General features: G+C 37.7%; 1 protein-coding gene and 1 pseudogene across 6 annotated transcripts in view; both read right to left on the minus strand.

Moving 5' to 3' along the window:
- NEK11 (NIMA related kinase 11) overlaps nucleotides 1-18,403 on the minus strand; it is a 241,161-nt gene that overhangs the window by 171,125 nt on the left and 51,633 nt on the right. For all 6 annotated transcript variants that reach the window (XM_032869712.1, XM_032869713.1, XM_032869714.1 and 3 more), the window contains one exon: nucleotides 12,019-12,137. In XM_032869712.1, the coding sequence (XP_032725603.1) occupies nucleotides 12,019-12,137 (119 nt within the window). The remainder of the gene's footprint in view (nucleotides 1-12,018; nucleotides 12,138-18,403) is intronic.
- LOC116874756 lies at nucleotides 17,499-18,111 on the minus strand (annotated as a pseudogene).

Here is an 18,403-nt window from a genome sequence, read left to right on the forward strand (position 1 = left end):
ATGAGATGGAAAGAACTTGAAGTATTGCTGAACTACCAGTGTCAACCACCCTCCTTGGACACTTCTTGTTAGGTGAATTAATGAATTTTCTTCATGATTTAAGTTGCTTCTGTTATTTGCACTTGAAAGCATCTTAAGCTGATTACTTGGTCCCTGCAGCTCTTGATAGGAGGTCTGAGGAAAGGGTACTGGCTCTCCTCCAGCTACAAGTACCAGGGGGTCTGAGAGTCTAAGGGTTTAGAATTTGGAATAGTGAGCTTGGGAGGTGACCAGGACACAAGGTACTATAAACTTGGGATAAGTAATATGTTCAAGAGAAACTTACCCAGTGACACCTAGACAAGGAGGAGTTTCAGATAACAATACACTGATAGCCCTCACATATATAAATACGTAAGTATGTAAATCAGCATTAATTATTTTAATAAAAAGGCAAACAATGTTAGAAAACAGTTATGAGAATTGGCTGGCACCATTTCAATGAAACAATAAATTCTATATAATAGATCAGATACCACACTATTTGGCTAATTTGGTTAAGGTGTTACTTTACTGGCTTTCTGGTCACAGTAAGCAAAAATAGTTCCAGCAAGAAAGTCTTGTCATATATCTAGTTAACCATCCTTTCCTTTGAAGCATATAAAAAACAAATCCAAAAAATAACAAGGTGACTAGTAATATAGGCAACTTACATATACCCCTTCTTCTAAAAAGTTCAGAGTAGCCCTTCATCTATAACTTCATATGTCCCACACCATGGCTCCAGGAGTGGTAGGTCCCTCTCATTTCTAAGTTTCCTGATGTCCAAGAGAGATAAATGACCAGCTAAGATTAAATGATAGTTGTGCTCAAATACATGGCAGAGTTCCTGCTTCTGTCTCCTCTGTCAGACCATTTTCTATATCCTTCAGTCTCCAGGACCACAGGAGGGTGAAGAGAAGTCTGTGAAAGCAGATGAAGCAAGTGTTTCTCAAGCTCTCAACCCAAAGTAGGACTGTGGAAAAGATATGCACAATTTCACATTCATCTCCCCTTAAGCACTTATCTTCATAGTTTCTGAAACCTCGGCTACCTCCCCACACATCTGTCCATCATCTGGCAGGGTCTTAGGGTGGACTACAAACTCTTCTTGCCAAAGCTACTGGCACAAACAGTTATCTCCTTGGTGATGCATGGCCCAGATGGCCCCTGTTGGTGGTCTCCGCCATGTGGCATCCATCCTAGACTATGAGGCACCTGGTTTCCTCACTGGTGCCATAGACCCTCAAGACCATGACCACCCCCTGTGGTGTAAGTGAGAGGTGGAGTCAGGCCCCCTTCAAAAGTAGCTATTGCCAACACAGCAGGAGCTCCCTACACCGGGCACTGAGGGTGGGGGAGGCTCCTTGAAATAAAGGGACCTCAGGACATCCTTAAAAAGTAGGAACTGGGAGAAAGTAGGAAATCGCCAGTAATACCACAGAGACCACAGCTTTTTTCTGCTTTTCCATCTTTGAGCCTGAGGTAGTATACCACCATCCCTCATCATATTTACTGACCTTGATTTCCAGTAAGTCCTTCTCCTGAGAACCTCACTACATTTAAAATGAATTACTGATGTCACTTCTCAGGGAATATTGAGCCATTCTAGCACAATACCTCACAAGCTGGCAGGGAGACTGTGTGGGCTGCCAGGTGATGATGCCAGTCATCTTAGGGAAAGTGCCCCACCCCTGGTCTCCCCTCCACTGTTAAAGCACCAAAATCAGCAAGGCCTCAAGACCACCAGAAAATAAGCTTTCTGCAGAGAGGCTGGTCTGACCTTCATGCTAAAAAATCAAGGTTAATTGGACTCCTCCCTCTTCAACAGGAATGAGTGTGGTTTTTTGTTTGTTGTTTGTTTTGTTTAGTGCTTTCCAAATTAGTACTGGGGGGTGGGGGGAGATGAGCAAGACATTGTCTCTGCCCCCAAGGAATTCCCTTATGCCCAATTCTGTGGCGTCCAGAGAAGATGATGTTTCAAATATGAGCCAATTAATTGGACCAGAGGGAAGAAAGTCTATGGGATTGCACTTTCAGAGACCGGGTGGTTCTAGCTTTGTCCAAGGTTCCAAAGTCCCTCAAATACTGGACCAGCCTATGGAAGCTTGACAGAGTTAGTAAAGAGCTTTGAGCACAAACACCTTTAAAAAACTTAATCCCTCTGTACCAGAGGTTCAGGCCCACAGGGAGGAATGAGTTTTAGTGCTACATTCTCAAGATAGCTTATAGTGAACTGTGAATATATTCAGTTTTTGGCATCATTATTTATAAGTGCTTATGCCATATGTTATAGATTTAGCATATTATAAATGTATAAATAAACCAAATTAAAATAAGTACAGGATAGTTCCAAAGGAGTAAACAAAATCCTATTTCCTCTGTAACCTCATTTTTTAAGTTTTTTTAGGGTCTTCTTGATCTCCTCTGCGGGTGCACTGAGTCAGGGTTCTCCAGAGAAACAGAACCAATAGGCTATATATAATACAGATATAGACTTAGATATAGATAGATATGGAGATTTATGATGAGGAATTGGCTCATACAATTATGGAGGCTGAGAAATTCCACAGTCTGCAAGTGGGAGACCCAGGGAAGCTGGTAGCATAACTCAGTCTGAGTCTACAGACCTGAGAACTGGGGGAACCCATGGTCTAAGTCTCAGTCTGAGGACAAGATAAATCCCAGCTCAAGGCAAGAAAACAGGGGCAAATTCCTCCTTCCTCTACCTTTTGTTCGATTCAGGCCTCCAAGAGATTAGATGGTGGCCAACCACACTGGAGACTGCAATCTACATTACGCAGTTCAGATTCAAATACTAATCTCATCAGAAACACCCTTACAGACACACCCAGAAGCAATGTTTAATCTGGACATCCCATGACCCACTCAAGTTGGCACAATTAACCATCACCTTCACTAAAATAATTTGCAACAGAGGAGCAAAACCTAACTTCTTCAGATGTGTTGTTTCCAAGGTAATCTCTTCAAAATACATTTGAATATATACTATAGTCCATATTGGCTGTGGTTTGAAAGATTTGATTTGAAAGCTAAATGAAGCATTGTGGTAGCTAAACTCCTATTCCCAAATAGTCACACCTCTTGTGACTTGCAGTAAGTGTTCCCTTCAGAAGAATAAGCTCCCCTACTCTTCTGACATTGGGTTTGGTCATGTGACTTGCTCTCGTCAATAGTATGTGAGCAGATGGGGTGATTGTCATGTTTGAGCAGGACCTTTAAGAGCCATTGAGTGTTTCTGCTAACTCTCTTGTTTTTCTCTCTGCCATGATAAAAGCATATCCCACATGGGAGCTGTTCCTTCAGTTTCGATACTTGAATGGCAGGACATGTAGAGCTGACTCGCAGCTGATCTGTAGCAGCCAGCATGTGACATGAGCAAGAAACCGTCATTGTAAGCCACTGAGATTGAAGTTTTTTGTTCATACAACATGACTTCTTGCAGCAGGAAGAGTTTTAGCATCTTGTTCTCAAGGTAGCTTTTAGTAAACCAAATATTCTTAGCTTTATACATCATTATTTCTATATGTCTATGCTATATGTTAAGAGAATCATTCTTTTGGATTTAAATTGCTTAAGAACAGATAATTAAGACAGTTTCTTTATTTTTTAATTAATTATTTTTTAAAATTTTAATTCCAGTATAGTTAACATATAGTATTAATTTAAGGTATACAATATAGTGATTCAACAATTCCTTGTATTACTCAGTGCTCATCAAAGTAAGTGCACTCTTAATTCCTATCATCTATTTCACCCACGCCCCACCCACCCACCTCCCCTCTGGTAATCATCAGTTTACGGAAGCAGAAAAGACCCCAAATCACTAAGGAAATGTTGAAAAAGAAAAACAAAGCTGGGGCATCATGTTACCTGATTTCAAGCTTTACTATAAAACTGTGATCACCAAGACAGCATGCTGCTGGCACAAAAACAGACACATAGACCAATGTATCAGAGTAGAGAGCCCAGATATGCACCCTCAACTCTATGGCCAAATAGTCTTCAACAAAGAAGGAAAACATATCCAGTGGAAAAAAAGATAGTTCTCTTCAATAAATGGTGCTAGGAAAACTGGACAACTATGTATAGAAGAATGAAACTCAACCATTCTCTTACACCATACACAAAGAAAAACTCAAGATGGATGAAAGACCTCAACATGAGGCAGGAATCTACCAAAATCCTAGAAGGGAACATATGCAGTAACTTCTTTGACATCGGCCACAGCAACTTCGTTCAAGACATGTCTCCAAAGGCAAAGGAAACAGAAGTGAAAATGAACTTTTGGGACTTCATCAAGATCAAAAGCTTCTGCACAGCAAAGGAAACAGTCAACAAAACAAAGAGGCAATCCATGGAATGGGAGAAGATATTGGCAAATGACACTACAGACAAGGGGCTGATATCCAAGATCTATAAAGAACTCCTCAAACTCAACACCCAAAAAGCAGATAACCATGTCAAAAAATGGTCAGAAGACGTGAACAGACACTTCTCCAAAGAAGACTTACAAATGGCTAACAGACACAAGAGAAAATGTTCATCATCATTAGCCATCACAGAAATTCAAATCAAAACCACATTGAGATACCAATTTACACCAGTTAGAATGGCCAAAATTAACAAGACAGTAAACAACAAGTGTTGGAGAGGATGTGGAGAAAGGGGAACCCTCTTACACTGTTTGTGGGAATGCAAGTTGGTGCAGCCACTTTGGAAAACAGTGTGGAGATTCCTCAAAAAAATTAAAAATAGTGCTCTCTATAGTTAAGAATCTGTTTCTTGGTTTGTCTCTCTCTCTCTGTCTTTTTTAACCTTTGCTCCTTTGTTTAGTTTCTTAAATTCCACATATGAGTGAAATCATATGGTATTTGTCTTTTTCTCACTGGCTTATTTCGTTAGCCTTATACTCTCTAGACCCATCCATGTGGTTGCAAGTGGCAAGATTTCAATTCTTTTTAGGGCTGAATAATATTCCACTGTGTACACACACACACACACACATACACACACCACTTCTTCTTTATCCATTCATCTATCAATGGACACTTAGGTTGCTTCCATAACTTGGCTACTGTAAAAATGCTGTAATAAACATAGAGATGCATGTATCCCTTCAAATTAGCATTTTTGTATTCTCTGGGTAAATACTCAAGAGTGAGATTACTGGATCATAGGGCAGTTCTATTTTTAATTTTTTGAGGAACCTCCACACTGTCTTCCATAGTAGTTGTACCAGTTTGCATTCCCACCAACAGTGCATAAGAGTTCGTTCCTTTTCCCCCACATCCTCATCAACACTTATTTTTTCTCATGTTTTTGATTTTAATCATTCTGACAGGTGTAAGGTGATATCTCACAGTGGGTTTGATCTGCATTTCTCTGATGATGAATGATATTGAGCATCTTTTCATGTGTCTGTTGGCCATCTGTATGTCTTTCTTTAGAGAAGTATCTGTCCATGTCTTATGTTCATTTTTTAATTAGATTATTTGTTTTTGGAGTGTTGAGTTGTATAAACTCTTTATATATTTTGGATACTGACCCTTTTTCAGATATGTCATAGGCAAATATGTTTTCCCATTCCATAGGTTGCCTTTTAGTGTTGTTGGCAGAAGCTTTTTATTTTGCAGTATCCCAATAGTTTATTTTTGCTTTTATTCCCCTTGCCTCAGGAGACATAGCTAGAAAGATGTTACAGCTGATGTCAGAAAAATTACTGCCTGTGCTTTCTTCTAGGATTTTTATGGTGTCAGGTCTCACATTTAGGTCCTTAATCCATGTTGAGTTTATTTTTGTGTATGATGAGTAAAGTGGTCCAGCTTCATTCCTTTGCATGTCACTGTCTAGTTTTCCCAACACAATTTGTTGAAGAGACTGTCTTTTTCTCATTGGATATTCTTTCCTCCTTTGTCAAAGATTAACTGACCATATAATTGTGGGTTTATTTCTGGGCTTTCGATTTTGTACTATTGATCTGTGTTTGTGTCAGTAACATATTGTTTTGATTACTACAGCTTTGTAATATAAATTGGAGTCTGTGATACCTCCAGCTTTGTTTTTCTTTTTCAAGATTGTTCTGGCTATTTGGGGTCTTCTATGGTTCCATACAAATTTAGCATTGTTTGTTGTGGTTCTGTGAAAAAATGTTGTTGGTATTTTGATAGGTATTATGTTAAATGTGTAGATTGCTTTGAACAGCACAAACCTTTTAACAATATTTGTTCTTCCAACCCATGAGCATGGAATGTCTTTCCATTTCTTTGTGTTTTCTTCAGTTTCTTCTATCAGTGTTTTATAGTTTTCAGAGCACTGGTCTTCCACCTCTTTGGTTAGGTTTATTCCTAGGTATCTTATTTTGGGTACAACTGTAAATGGGATTGCTTTCTTAATTTCTCTTTCTATTGCTTCATTACTGGTATATAGAAATGCAACAGATTCCTGTACATTGATTTTGTATCCTTGACTTCACTGAATTCATTTACCAGTTTTAGTGGTGTTTTAGTGGAGTCTTTGGGGTTTTCTAATTATAGTATCATGCCATTTGCAAATAGTGAAAGTTTTACTTCTTCCTTACCAATTTGGTTGTCTTTTATTTCTTTTTGTTGTCTGATTGCTGTGGCTAGGACTTCCAGTACTATGTTACGTAAAAGTGGTGAAGTCGGGGGGGCTGCCTGGGTGGCTCAGTTAAATGTCTGACTCTTGGTTTCAGCTCAGGTCATGATCTCAGTGTCGTGAGATCAAGGGTGGAGCATCAGGCTCCGTGCTCAGCATGGAGTCTGCTTGAGATTCTCTTTCTCTGCCCCCACCCCTACTCATACTCATGCTCTCTCTCTCAAATAAATAAATAAAATCTTTTTTAAAAAGGGGTGAGAGTGGACATCCTTGTCTTGTTCATGACCTTAGGGGAAAAGCTCTCAGTTTTTCACCATTGAGTATGATGTTGGTGTTTCATATAAGGCCTTTATTACACTGAGGTATATTCCCTCTAAACCTACTTTATTAAGGGTTTTTATCATGAATCAATGTTGTTCTTTGTCCAATGCCTTTTATGCCTCTATTGAAATGATCATATGGTTTTTATTCTTTCTCTTATTTTTTTTTAAAGATTTCATTTATTTATTTGACAGACAGAGATCACAAGTAGGCAGAGGCAGGCAAAGAGAGAGAGGAGGAAGCAGGCCCCCCGCCAAGCAGAGAGCCCAACGTGGGACTCAATCCCAGGACCCCGAGACCATGACCCAAGCCAAAAGCAGAGGCCCAACCCACTGAGCCACCCAGGAGCCCCTCTTCTTTCTCTTATTGATGTGATGTATCACGTTGACTGATCTGAGAATACTGAACCACCGTTGCAACCCAGGAATAAATCCCACTTGATCGTGGTGAGTGATTTTTTTAATGTAATGTTGGATTCAGTCTGCTAATATTTTGAAGATTTTTGCATCTATGTTCATCAGAGATATTGGCCTGTAGTTGTCTTTTTTTTTTTTTTTTGTTATGTCTTTATCTGGTTTTGGTATCAGGATAATGGTGGCCTAACAGAATGAATTTGGAAATTTTCCTTCATATTTTTGGAAAAGTTTGAGAAGAATAGGTATTAACTCTTCTTTAAATGTTTGGTAAAACTCACCTGTGAAGCTATCTGGTCCTGGACTTTTGTTTGTTAGGAGTTTTTAAATTACTGATTCAATTTCTTTGTAGTTAATTGGTCTGTTCAAATTTTCTATTTCTTCCTGCTTCTGTTTTGGCAGGTTATAGATTTCTAGGAATTGATCCATTTCTCCTATGTTGTCTAGGAGATAGTTTATTTTCTATAGGAGACATATTTAGACCTATACAAATTAAATACTGAAAACCAACAGAAGTGAAAAGTAGATGACATATTTATGATCAAGAATAACACATAGCATTTTTCCTTTTAAAAACTATTCTGGAGATTGCTTGTGGTGAACAGAGTATAATGCATAAGCTTGTAGAATCATTATGTTGTATTCCTGAAACTAATGTAACATTGTGTGTCAATTACATTAAAAAAAAACTCACAAAAACATAGACTAGAGAATTTATCAAAATAGTGATAACTACCTCCTCTTTCCACCAAAAACTCCAAGAAATATGAGGAATTTTTGAAGAGGAAATTCATAATAGTGCTAGAGAATAGTTATATATGGATAAGAATTTTCATAAAACCTCTGAAAGAATGCAAAAAGATGATCCCCAAACCCAAAACATATAGAAGAATGTTGCCTCTATATCCCTCTTCCCATAGCAGTAACCAGCTCAATAATATGGCCTGTATGGTTTTTCTCTTTCCCATCTCACTGAATCTCCCCACTCACTGGTTTCTGTTTCATGAAATTACCTCCTAGATAAACTTCTTACAACCCCCAGTTTTTGTTTCCAGGTTCTGATATTGGAGGAATTCAAACAAACAAGTTTTGGTGTTCTCCCAGTATCTAGGACCTCACTTGTAACTAAGTAACTTCCTTCTTCCTCCCTCCCTTCTTTTTGCTTTCCTTCCCTCTCTCCCTCCCTCTCCTTGCCTCTCTTCCCCTCTCTCTCCCTCTTTCCCTGTCTCATTCCTTTTCCATATTTCACCCAGGATATTCACCATTAAACTCAGCACCATTGCTTCACATCTATCTTTCCAATTTCTCACTCACCCTTGGGTGATGAAACTTGGGTTCATCCTTGACCTTCTCTTATCACATTCCATATATCCATGTAATTTCAACTCTCATTTGAGCTTATCAAGTTAACTGTGATCCTTCCATGTCCTGCCCACTATTATCATATCGTTTCAGGTCCTACAACCTCATGCATAGATATTATAAAAGGTTTCAGACTGATATTCTGAGTTCCCCTCTCTCCCCTCTATAATTTATCACCAGTCTTCCTGAAGCTCTGATCATAGTTCCACTCAAAATGTTTCTGTGACATTATTAACTTTATAACAAAATAAAGCCATCTATAACTTGATGTCAACCTACCTTACCTCACAACTTCATTCATGTACCCCAAGAGCCATTCCAACTGAACTACTCATCATTCACTCTAAAAGTACCAGATTTCTCAGCCCTGTGCCTTTGCTAACTCTATTCTTTAATCCTAGAAAGCTCAGACTCATCTTTCACCTTATTCAAAACCTACATTGGGTCTAATGTCATTTCTTCCAAGACCCTCATTGATTTTCCCAAGTAGCATTATTATCCCTTTTCTGATCTCCCTCTTCTGATCTCTAGCACTTAAAGTATACTTTTCTTGGTGTTTTTGTCACTTTTTAAAAAATTGGGGTATAATTTACATTAAAATACATAAATCTTAAGTTTGATGAATTTATCACCTTTGTAATCATCCACTTGGGTCAAGATATAGAACACTTCCAGCATCCCAGAAGATTCTTTGTGCCCCCTTCCAGTCAAAATCCCCTTCAAAGGTTAATCTCTCTTCTGAGATTGGGTTAATCTCAGATTAGTTTTGCCTGTTTTTGAATTTGATGTAAATGGAATCACACAGTATGTACTCTTTTGCATCTGGTTTCTTTCACCCATCATGTCTCTGAGATTCATCCAGTCAGGCATATCAGTTATATGTTCTTCTTTTACTGAGGAGTAGTATTCCATTGTAGGACTATACCACAATTTATTTAACCATTCTATTCTAAATGGACAATTCTCAGAGTTTTTGCTATTACAAATAACGCTGCTACAGAATTTTGTGCATGTCTCTTGCTAGGGGCAGGTACTCATTTTTCATCTCAGGAAAAGAATTACTAGGTCACAGGGTATTTGAATGTTAGGTTTGGAAATGTTTTTCTAAAGTGATTATACCAGCAATGTTAAGTTTCAGTAGCTCCACATCCTTATCAGCACCATTATTATCAGAGGGGTTTTTTGTTTTTGTTTTGTTTCATTTGCCCTTCTGGTGGCTATGCTTTCATTTCTACATTAAGTTACAACCACAAACAACAACGCCTAGAGAGCACTTAACAGATTGCAAACTTTTTAAATGTATAACATCTCAATGCATATTCCCTATAGTCCTATAAGAAGGAAGGGAGAGTCCTATTATTATCCCTATTTTATAGATGAGAAAACAAAGGTTCATAGAGGCTAAGCAGCTTGCCCAGGGCTATAAAATATGTAGCAGAAACTCTGCAGCTGGTATAGCCACCAGGCTATAGGGTTTATAGTTATTTGGGTACTTTTTTTTTTTTTTTTTTAGATTTTACTTATTTATTTGACAGAGAGAAAGATCACAAGTAGGCAGAGAGGCAGGCAGAGAGATAGGGGGAAGCAGGCTCTCTGCTGAGCAGAGATCCTGACGCGGGGCTTGATCCCAGAACCCTGAGATCATGACCTGAGCTGAAGGCAGAGACTTAACCCACTGAACCATCCAAGTGCCCCTTGGGTACATGTTTTATCTCTGCTAGTTTACTAACAGCTCTTGAAGGTTAGGCCTTATTTTTAATTATCTCTAATTAATAAATGAATAAATGAACTTGGGTATAAAATTGAAATTTCTCTGTCTAAACAGAAAACCTTTACAATAATTGGTTCTAATAACATAATAAATAAGCACCATCACTTATTACCTGAATCACAAAGGAGAGTATTTCAAGAACACAGATACACAAATATCCAAACATTTAGCCCTATTTAATGACTTTCTTAAAATGCTGAAGGATTAAAAAAGTATTCTAATCCTCTCTTTGAAGGATTATTTTTAAACTCATTTACTTGAACACACCACGTTTATTGCAAATGTTTGGGTTCCTAAATCAACTAGATTTCAGTTTTATATATTTGACATAGAACACAGAACTTGTCACCTTTATATGTGAAGGTGATATATACATATGTGACATATACATATTTATATTTCTTTGTGTATTAGCTAACAAACATGCCATAAAATAGTAAAGGAAAAAAAATAAATTCTAATATAGCTGTATACACATATATCCTACATTTAGCAGCTTTGCATAGTATATTAAAAGATTATTTATTATTTTATCACTGTTTCTTAGATTGCTATGAATTGTCAAAAAATTAGAACCTATCTGTATCACCTAGCATGTGCTTAGAAGATACATGGCAAAGCTCAGTATCATCTAGTTACTTTTTATGCACTCAGGAAAAACAGGCAACACATTTGAGCTACCTGACATCCATGGATAGCCACACCTTGATGTACTCTCTAAATTTCAACCCTTGTTCAAGAACAATGTTGTACACAATCCTAAACTGAAAGATATACTATGGACATCTCATAGTATCTACTTTTGTCTCTGTATCCTCATCTTTTCAAATGTGGTCATACCATGTTACGGGTCTCTAAAACATCCAAAAATTATTACTTTTGACCTATGGAAAATACAATTAAAAGTTTTTAAATACATGTTTAAGGCAGAGATTATAATTGCAAATTACAGACAACCGAACTCATAAAACAACTTTGACCTTCTGTATGAGATATTTCATGTCAAGACTGACTTTTGGTCTGACTGTTTCTCTGAGGCCCAAGAGTATCTTCTGCCTCAATCACTTAGCTTCTGCTGGGATGTGACACTGACACATTCTAAATTCATTCCATGAAATTCATTTACAGCATGCTAGGTATTAATAGCTCAAGTCTGTTGAAAGATATAATAAATTCATAGCATGCAAAAGGTATCTGAGAATTGCTTACAATCACGGGATATGATCAGATATATGAAAAAATGTGTTTAATACAAGTTTCTGTCTTGTATTCAAGGCCAACTTGATTTTTAGAACAACGAAAAATGGCTATTCAAGTAAATCTTCTATACTGAATCATTCAACAGTTTCCTCATGGAAAAGCATACCGTGTAGCTGTTTAACTATAGTCATTTACCTTTGGACTTCCTTCCTTTCAGTTCCACTCCCAGAAATTCATTTTTCAAGTTCAGACATGACTGTCAAAATCATGTCTATCAGTAACAAATGCACATACCTTTCATGCATGTAGTCAACTCCTAGTAACAGCTGGATAAACCATTCTATTATTTGACTTTCCGGAAAGGTTTTGCCAGCTTCCTTATATTCCTGAATTTTACAGTCCAGATCGCGCCCCTGAAACACAACAGCATAATTTTTCACATTTTTCTTTGTTACGATTTTAAAATCAAGTTCTTTCTACAACAGTTAACATACAGCAGTGACTGTTTATCATAAGAAAGTGAGTATGTACTGACACTCTGGGACTTATAGTCTCTCCTTGACCAAACTCTAGCCAGGCTCCTCTGAGCCCTCTTCTCAAATAGGCCTCGACCTGGGGTGATAAAGACTTGAGCACATTTCTAATAACTCAAGGCCACATCCCTAGGGTGACACTAGCATCCCTTAAAGTGTCTGCCTGAGAAGACTTATGGCTGCCACAAGCATTTATTATTTGTTGTAGCCCACACCTCTGTCCTGGTGTCTGTGGAAGGGTAGGGGCCTAACTTGAATTAATGCACATGAACCAACCCCTTTCCTGCTTTCTGTAATTTTTCTCTTCCCTGACTCTGCTCAGGCCCCCACCATTTTCCCCCTTCTTGCAGTCTCCCTTTTCATGGTCCAGTCCCCTATGCACTTATCAGAATACGCACACAACCAGAAAGAGCTCAGCTCTATCCCGGACGGGCAGTTACCGAATAAACTCTGTCTTCACCATTTTAAGTAATGCCCACTGTGTTAATCTTTGACATCATTCAAGGACAAAAACTCTTATAAAGGGTGTTATTTGTATTACATTACTTAAATATTACCTAAAATTTATTTTCGTTATATCACATGTTTACATGTACACACATGAAACTAAGAATGACTTTCCTTATACTTAAAATTTTATGTAACTGTAGAAGCCTAACATATATACAAAGTAAAAATATAAATCCAGTTAGACTCAAATAAATGATATTAATTTAATATAATGTGACGATGTTCTGGTGAAACTATATCAGTCCTTACATTATAAATATGGCACTGGCTGCTCGAATTTGATTCTTTTCAGTTTGACATGTCCAAACTAACGTGTGTCTTCGGATGACTTAACTTTCTTTTTGTCTATTTAACTACAGAAAAATTCCCAGGAATACAGCAATGGTTGATTTATGTGGGTTCCAAACACATCATTTAAACATTTAGTCAGTCTGTCCTCCCACTCACCAATGATAGAGTAATACTTGGTGCCAAAAATGAATCATGAGCACAATGACAAACATCTAAAATTGCCTGACAGTGTCTGATAAGACCCCTTCTGATTATGCTTATATTAATGTATTTCACCTACCATAGAAATGAGTATGCAAAATGTTAAATTCTCTTGAGAAGCACTATATCTGATCCCCTTTACCTTAAACACCAGACAAGTAAATGAAGTTCCAGAAGTGTGCCTCTGAAGAAAAAAATGAGTGAAATGCAAGTGTTTTTAGTCTTTATGGGATGCCAACAATACAGCCCATGAGAGAATAGAAGTACTAAGCCACATCCCTAAGGAATATAACAGCCAAACATTAAGCTACTTACAGACTTCCTGACAGAATTTTCCTTGTTAAATGAAAAGGAGAAACATTTATAGGCAATGAAACAATCAAAGGGAAACTACTTCTAATTAAACATTAGGTCAACCAACTTACTCACTTGTAATGCATTTTTTATTTTCTCTCAGTGCAATATGCAAATATTTGCCTTGCACATTCTAACCTTCCACAAGGGCATGACAAGTCAAAAATGGCATAGCAAACCTTCATATTGCACCCTAGCTCACATTCAGTTTGATGCTGGATTTTCTGGGCCAAGGAGATCAAAGCTTGATGGAACTCAAAAATACAGTGAATCAAATATTTGACTCATTGTCAAAAAGACTATCATTTTCTTCTCATTCTCCAAACCTACATTTAGAGCCCTCCCCTCTTTTTGATCCTAGAGTTTATCAAGGTTCTATCGGCTCATACAAGCTATGCATCACAATGTTTCTATAAATTGCACAAAACAATTTTTGACAATATCCTGTGAAGTAGACACAAAAGCCCTTCTGATAAAAGGTGAGCTGTAAGTGTATATATTTTTCCAATCCAGGTTTCCTCTTCTATCCAAGAGGACCTTCCTCTCTCTCACACACATATACACGCACACAAATTTTAAAACAAAACAAAACAAAAAAACAAACCAGATATCCTTTCAATATTACATTTAGATTTTCTGAATATGATAAAATATCCCCACTGTCAGAAAAGTAGTTATATACATGTTGCTGTGTCCTTCCTGAATAGCTTCAGATGAGATGTATGGATGGACAGATAAATGGATGGAGGGAGGGAAGAAGGAAGGAAGGAAGGGAGGGAGGGAGGCAGGAGGGAAGGAAGAGGGAAAGAAGAAAAAGGAAAAAAGAAAAAACTTATAGAAATATCAATGAAGCAGTCTGCTTCAAACTAATGTTTCTTACTTTAGAAAGGTCATATATAAGTACAGTTGTCCCTATGAAAACAGCTTTTTGCATTCCCCAATTTAGTGTAATAACACCAAATTTGGACAAATTTGTTTATTAAAATAGCATTCTTTTCAAGAATTTATCCCCAACAAATTATAGAAATATGAATTTTACATATTTGTATTAGCTTTGGTATTGTTTTCTTTGAGAGTGAGGAGAATTATGTTCTCTGTGAGTTATCTTGCCATAATGGGAGCATACTCCCTGGGTGACATTTAGTGTTAGTCTGACAATTCCCTCCTAATGCTCTCCCAAGTGGTGACCAGAACTTGCTTACCTGTTTCCTGCATTGATAGTAAGTATGCACACAATTTCCCACAACTAAATAAATATATATCTAGATTATTGAAAAAAAAGAACAGGTTCTTCAATAGTGGGCCTCAAAGTGACATGTCAAAAGGAGATTACACAAATTGCCTCTTGCTCTCTGAGCAGAACTATAAGGAGAAATGAACCAGTTACTAATATTAAGCAAGGAATGTGTTTACTTGACAAGATAGCCGAAAGATTAATCAGAGAGCTGGGTCTCATCTTCCTCAAGTTACTGCCCCTGCAATTTTCATGTTGAACATTTATCTCTAAAAAAATATTTCCTTTGTATTTTGTTCTTAATAAATTCTCTGTAGATTATTTTCTTAGGATTTAAATTAGGTAATCAAGACACTCACAGATTAAGATAACAAAATATGCTTTTATATAACAAGAGAAATACAATTTTTTGTGTGAAGCAGTCTGATTTTAACTCAGCAGTATGAGAAGCATTTATGACTCTAAGCCATCTTCCATGTAAAAATCAAATGTTTTTGATAAAATGTCATACCTCAGTTTAAGTTCTTATTGTAATATCTATATGCTCATTTTTTTCTTAATTTTGTCTTTGAGAAATATTTAATGATGACACTTATTGCTAAAAAAAAACTTTAGTGATGGGTGCCTGGGTGGCTCAGTTAAGTGTCTGCCTTTGGCTCAGGTCATGATCCCAGGGTCCTGGGATGAGCCCCACATCAGGTTCCCTGCTCAGCAGGGTGTCTGTTTCTCCCTCTGCCCCTTCTTCTGTGCTCTCTCTCAAAAATAAATAAAATCTTAAAAAAACAAAAACTTTAGAGGTCCTGAGTGGCTCAGTGGGTTAAGCCTCTGCCTTCAGCTCAGGTCATGATCTTAGGGTCCTGGGATCGAGCCCCGCATCGGGCTCTCTGCTCGGCAGGGAGCCTGCTTCCCCCTCTCTCTCTGCCTGCCTCTCTGCCTACTTGTGATCTCTCTCTCTTTCTCTATCAAATAAATAGATAAAATCTTTGAAAAAGGGTTATTAAAAAAAAAAACTTTAGTGAAGAATACTGACTTTGACTTAAACCATTATTAATGTGGCCCTAAGTCTATATTTTTCATAGAAAATGCTTTCTTTCACTAATATCACCCCTTGAAAGTTGTAAATAAGGCTTTGATGTTAACTTCTGAACTTTTGAAAATCTGTTACCCAAAATATACCATTTGATGGGTTAATGGCATCTCCTCCCTCCCCCATCCCAATTAGCCAACATGAGATTGATTTTGAAATGCCAAGACCTTGAAGAAATGAAGAAAAACTCAAATACAGTTTCTAAACACTATCTTTGATTCCATTAAAAACTTTTAAATCCTAAAAGCATTTAATTAAAAAAATTAATCTGTGCTGTTTGTTTTTTTTTTTTAAGTCATCTACAGAAGCCCTTATAACTGGTTTAAAAGGCTAAAGTAGAGCATTCTCAGAGGCCTTTGTGTAGGCAACATTCAGAGTGTACACAAAGGACAAAATAATCTCAGGATTTTAGGGCTGGAAGAAGCTTGAAAAATTGTTCTGCTCCACTTCATTTTAAAATAAAAAAGCTGCCCCTTATTTATTCGCTTGGTTGACATCTTAAAATGCTGTTCTGTTATACTCTTTGTCACCTTTAAACAAGCTTCTAATACATCCTTCCAGGGGATCTCAAATGTCAGCAGGTATCAGAATTATCCATGTTGCTTGTCTAAAAGGCATACTCCTGCACCACATCAACAGAGACTCTGGTTCAGGAAGTCTGGAGAGGACAATGGGATCTGTATTTTTAAAAAATTTTTTATTAAAACAAGTGGTACTTACTTAGAAGCATTCAGTATATTAACAAAACAGTTGGAACATTTTTTTCCTTGCAGTTACAGAGTGGTAACTCTGTGGTTAACAGGGCAGTGGTGATTTCATAGAAGCTGCATCAGAGACAACTGAAGATGAGTAAATTGTCATCCCTGGGAATGCCCAACTGGCTCAGCAGGTAGAAGCAATTCTGGATCTTAAGGTTGTGAGTTCAAGCCATATGTTGGGGGTAGAGATTACTTAAAAAAATAAAATCTTGGGGCGCCTGGGTAGCTCAGTGGGTTAAAGCCTCTGCCTTCAGCTCAGGTCATGATCCCAGCATCCTGGGATTGAGCCCGCATCTGGCTCTCTGCTCTACGGAGAGCTTGCTTCCTCCTCTCTGCCTGCCTCCCTGCCTGCTTGTGATCTCTCTCTCTGTCAAATAAATAAATAAATAAATAAAATCTTTAAAAAAAATAAAAAAAAATAAAATAAAATCTTAAAAAGGAAAGAAAAGAAAAACTACCATTTCCATATATAACTAATTTGTGCTGTGCACCAACCAGAACCCGCTTTAAATCTCTATGCCAATTTCCCACATCCACACTATACCAGGCAAGGTTAGTGGCCACAGAAAGACCACCATGACAGGGCTGTCGAAAGACATTCTGGAATGTGTTAACGGTACAAAAACAAGCAAACAACAACAAAAAAACTAAAACAAAAACAAAAACCCCACTGTACAGATGTACAATTTAAAAACAAATCTTACCCAGTCTTACATTTCAATTTTTTTCTTTAAAAGGAGTGAGTTGTATACAGGGAGCGTTACATGATTTATAGACAAGGAATAAAAAACTGTGCCAACACCAACTTATTCATCATCATATTCTTCCTCCTCCTCCTCCACTTCTTCCTCCTCTTCCTCCTCTTCCTTGTCTTTCTTCTTTTTCTTGCTTTTTGCGGCCTTGATGACACCATTTTTTGCTGCACTGGGCTTTCCTTGAGCATGGTATGCAGAAATCTCCTTTTCATAGTTTTCCTTCAGCTGAGAGGCCTTCTTTTCATGAGGCTGCTTGTCATCTGCAGCAGTGTTTTTCCACATCCTTCCCAGTTTCTTTGCAACGTCACCTATGGATAGGCCGAGACGTTCTCCTTTGATTTGGGGGTGACATTCAGAACAAAACTCCTTTGATTCTGGGCCAATACTCAGAACAAAACAAGAAAAAGGCCAAAGGAGACCTGTTGGGTGCACTGGGATCTTTGAACTTCTTTTTCTGTTTCCCCTTTAAGGGGGATGTAAGTTTTCATTTGTCTTTCATAATGGGCCTTGTCCACCTTTGTCATGTCTTCAAATTTTCCTTTCTCTTTAGCAGACATGGCCCTCCACCTCTCTGAGTACTTCTTATAAACATCTGAGAAACTGACTCAAGCATCTGGGTGCTTCATCTCGAGCTCCTTTCAGAAAGTTTGCACAAAGAATGCATATGATGACATTTAGCCTCTCAACTTCTTAGGATCTCTTCTACCTATGTTTAGTTATTTTCTTCAGTGAGGCACAGAGGCGCCCCATGCCCACCTAGCTCTCACTCACCCCAGCACTGCCTCTATGGAGTTCAGTGTACTGCAATGGCTGTCAGAATCCGTAATTTTAAACAAGCATTCTAAGTGACTCTGGGACAGGTAGCCCATAGGCCACACTTTAAGGAAATGCTGCTAGATAATGACACAAATGGGCCATTTATACCTAATATTTCACCCATCAATGAAAACATTTGG

This window comes from Lontra canadensis, unplaced genomic scaffold, assembly GCF_010015895.1.
Source record: "Lontra canadensis isolate GAN:19392208 unplaced genomic scaffold, GSC_riverotter_1.0 scaffold38, whole genome shotgun sequence".
In the NCBI taxonomy this organism is placed as follows: domain Eukaryota; kingdom Metazoa; phylum Chordata; class Mammalia; order Carnivora; family Mustelidae; genus Lontra; species Lontra canadensis.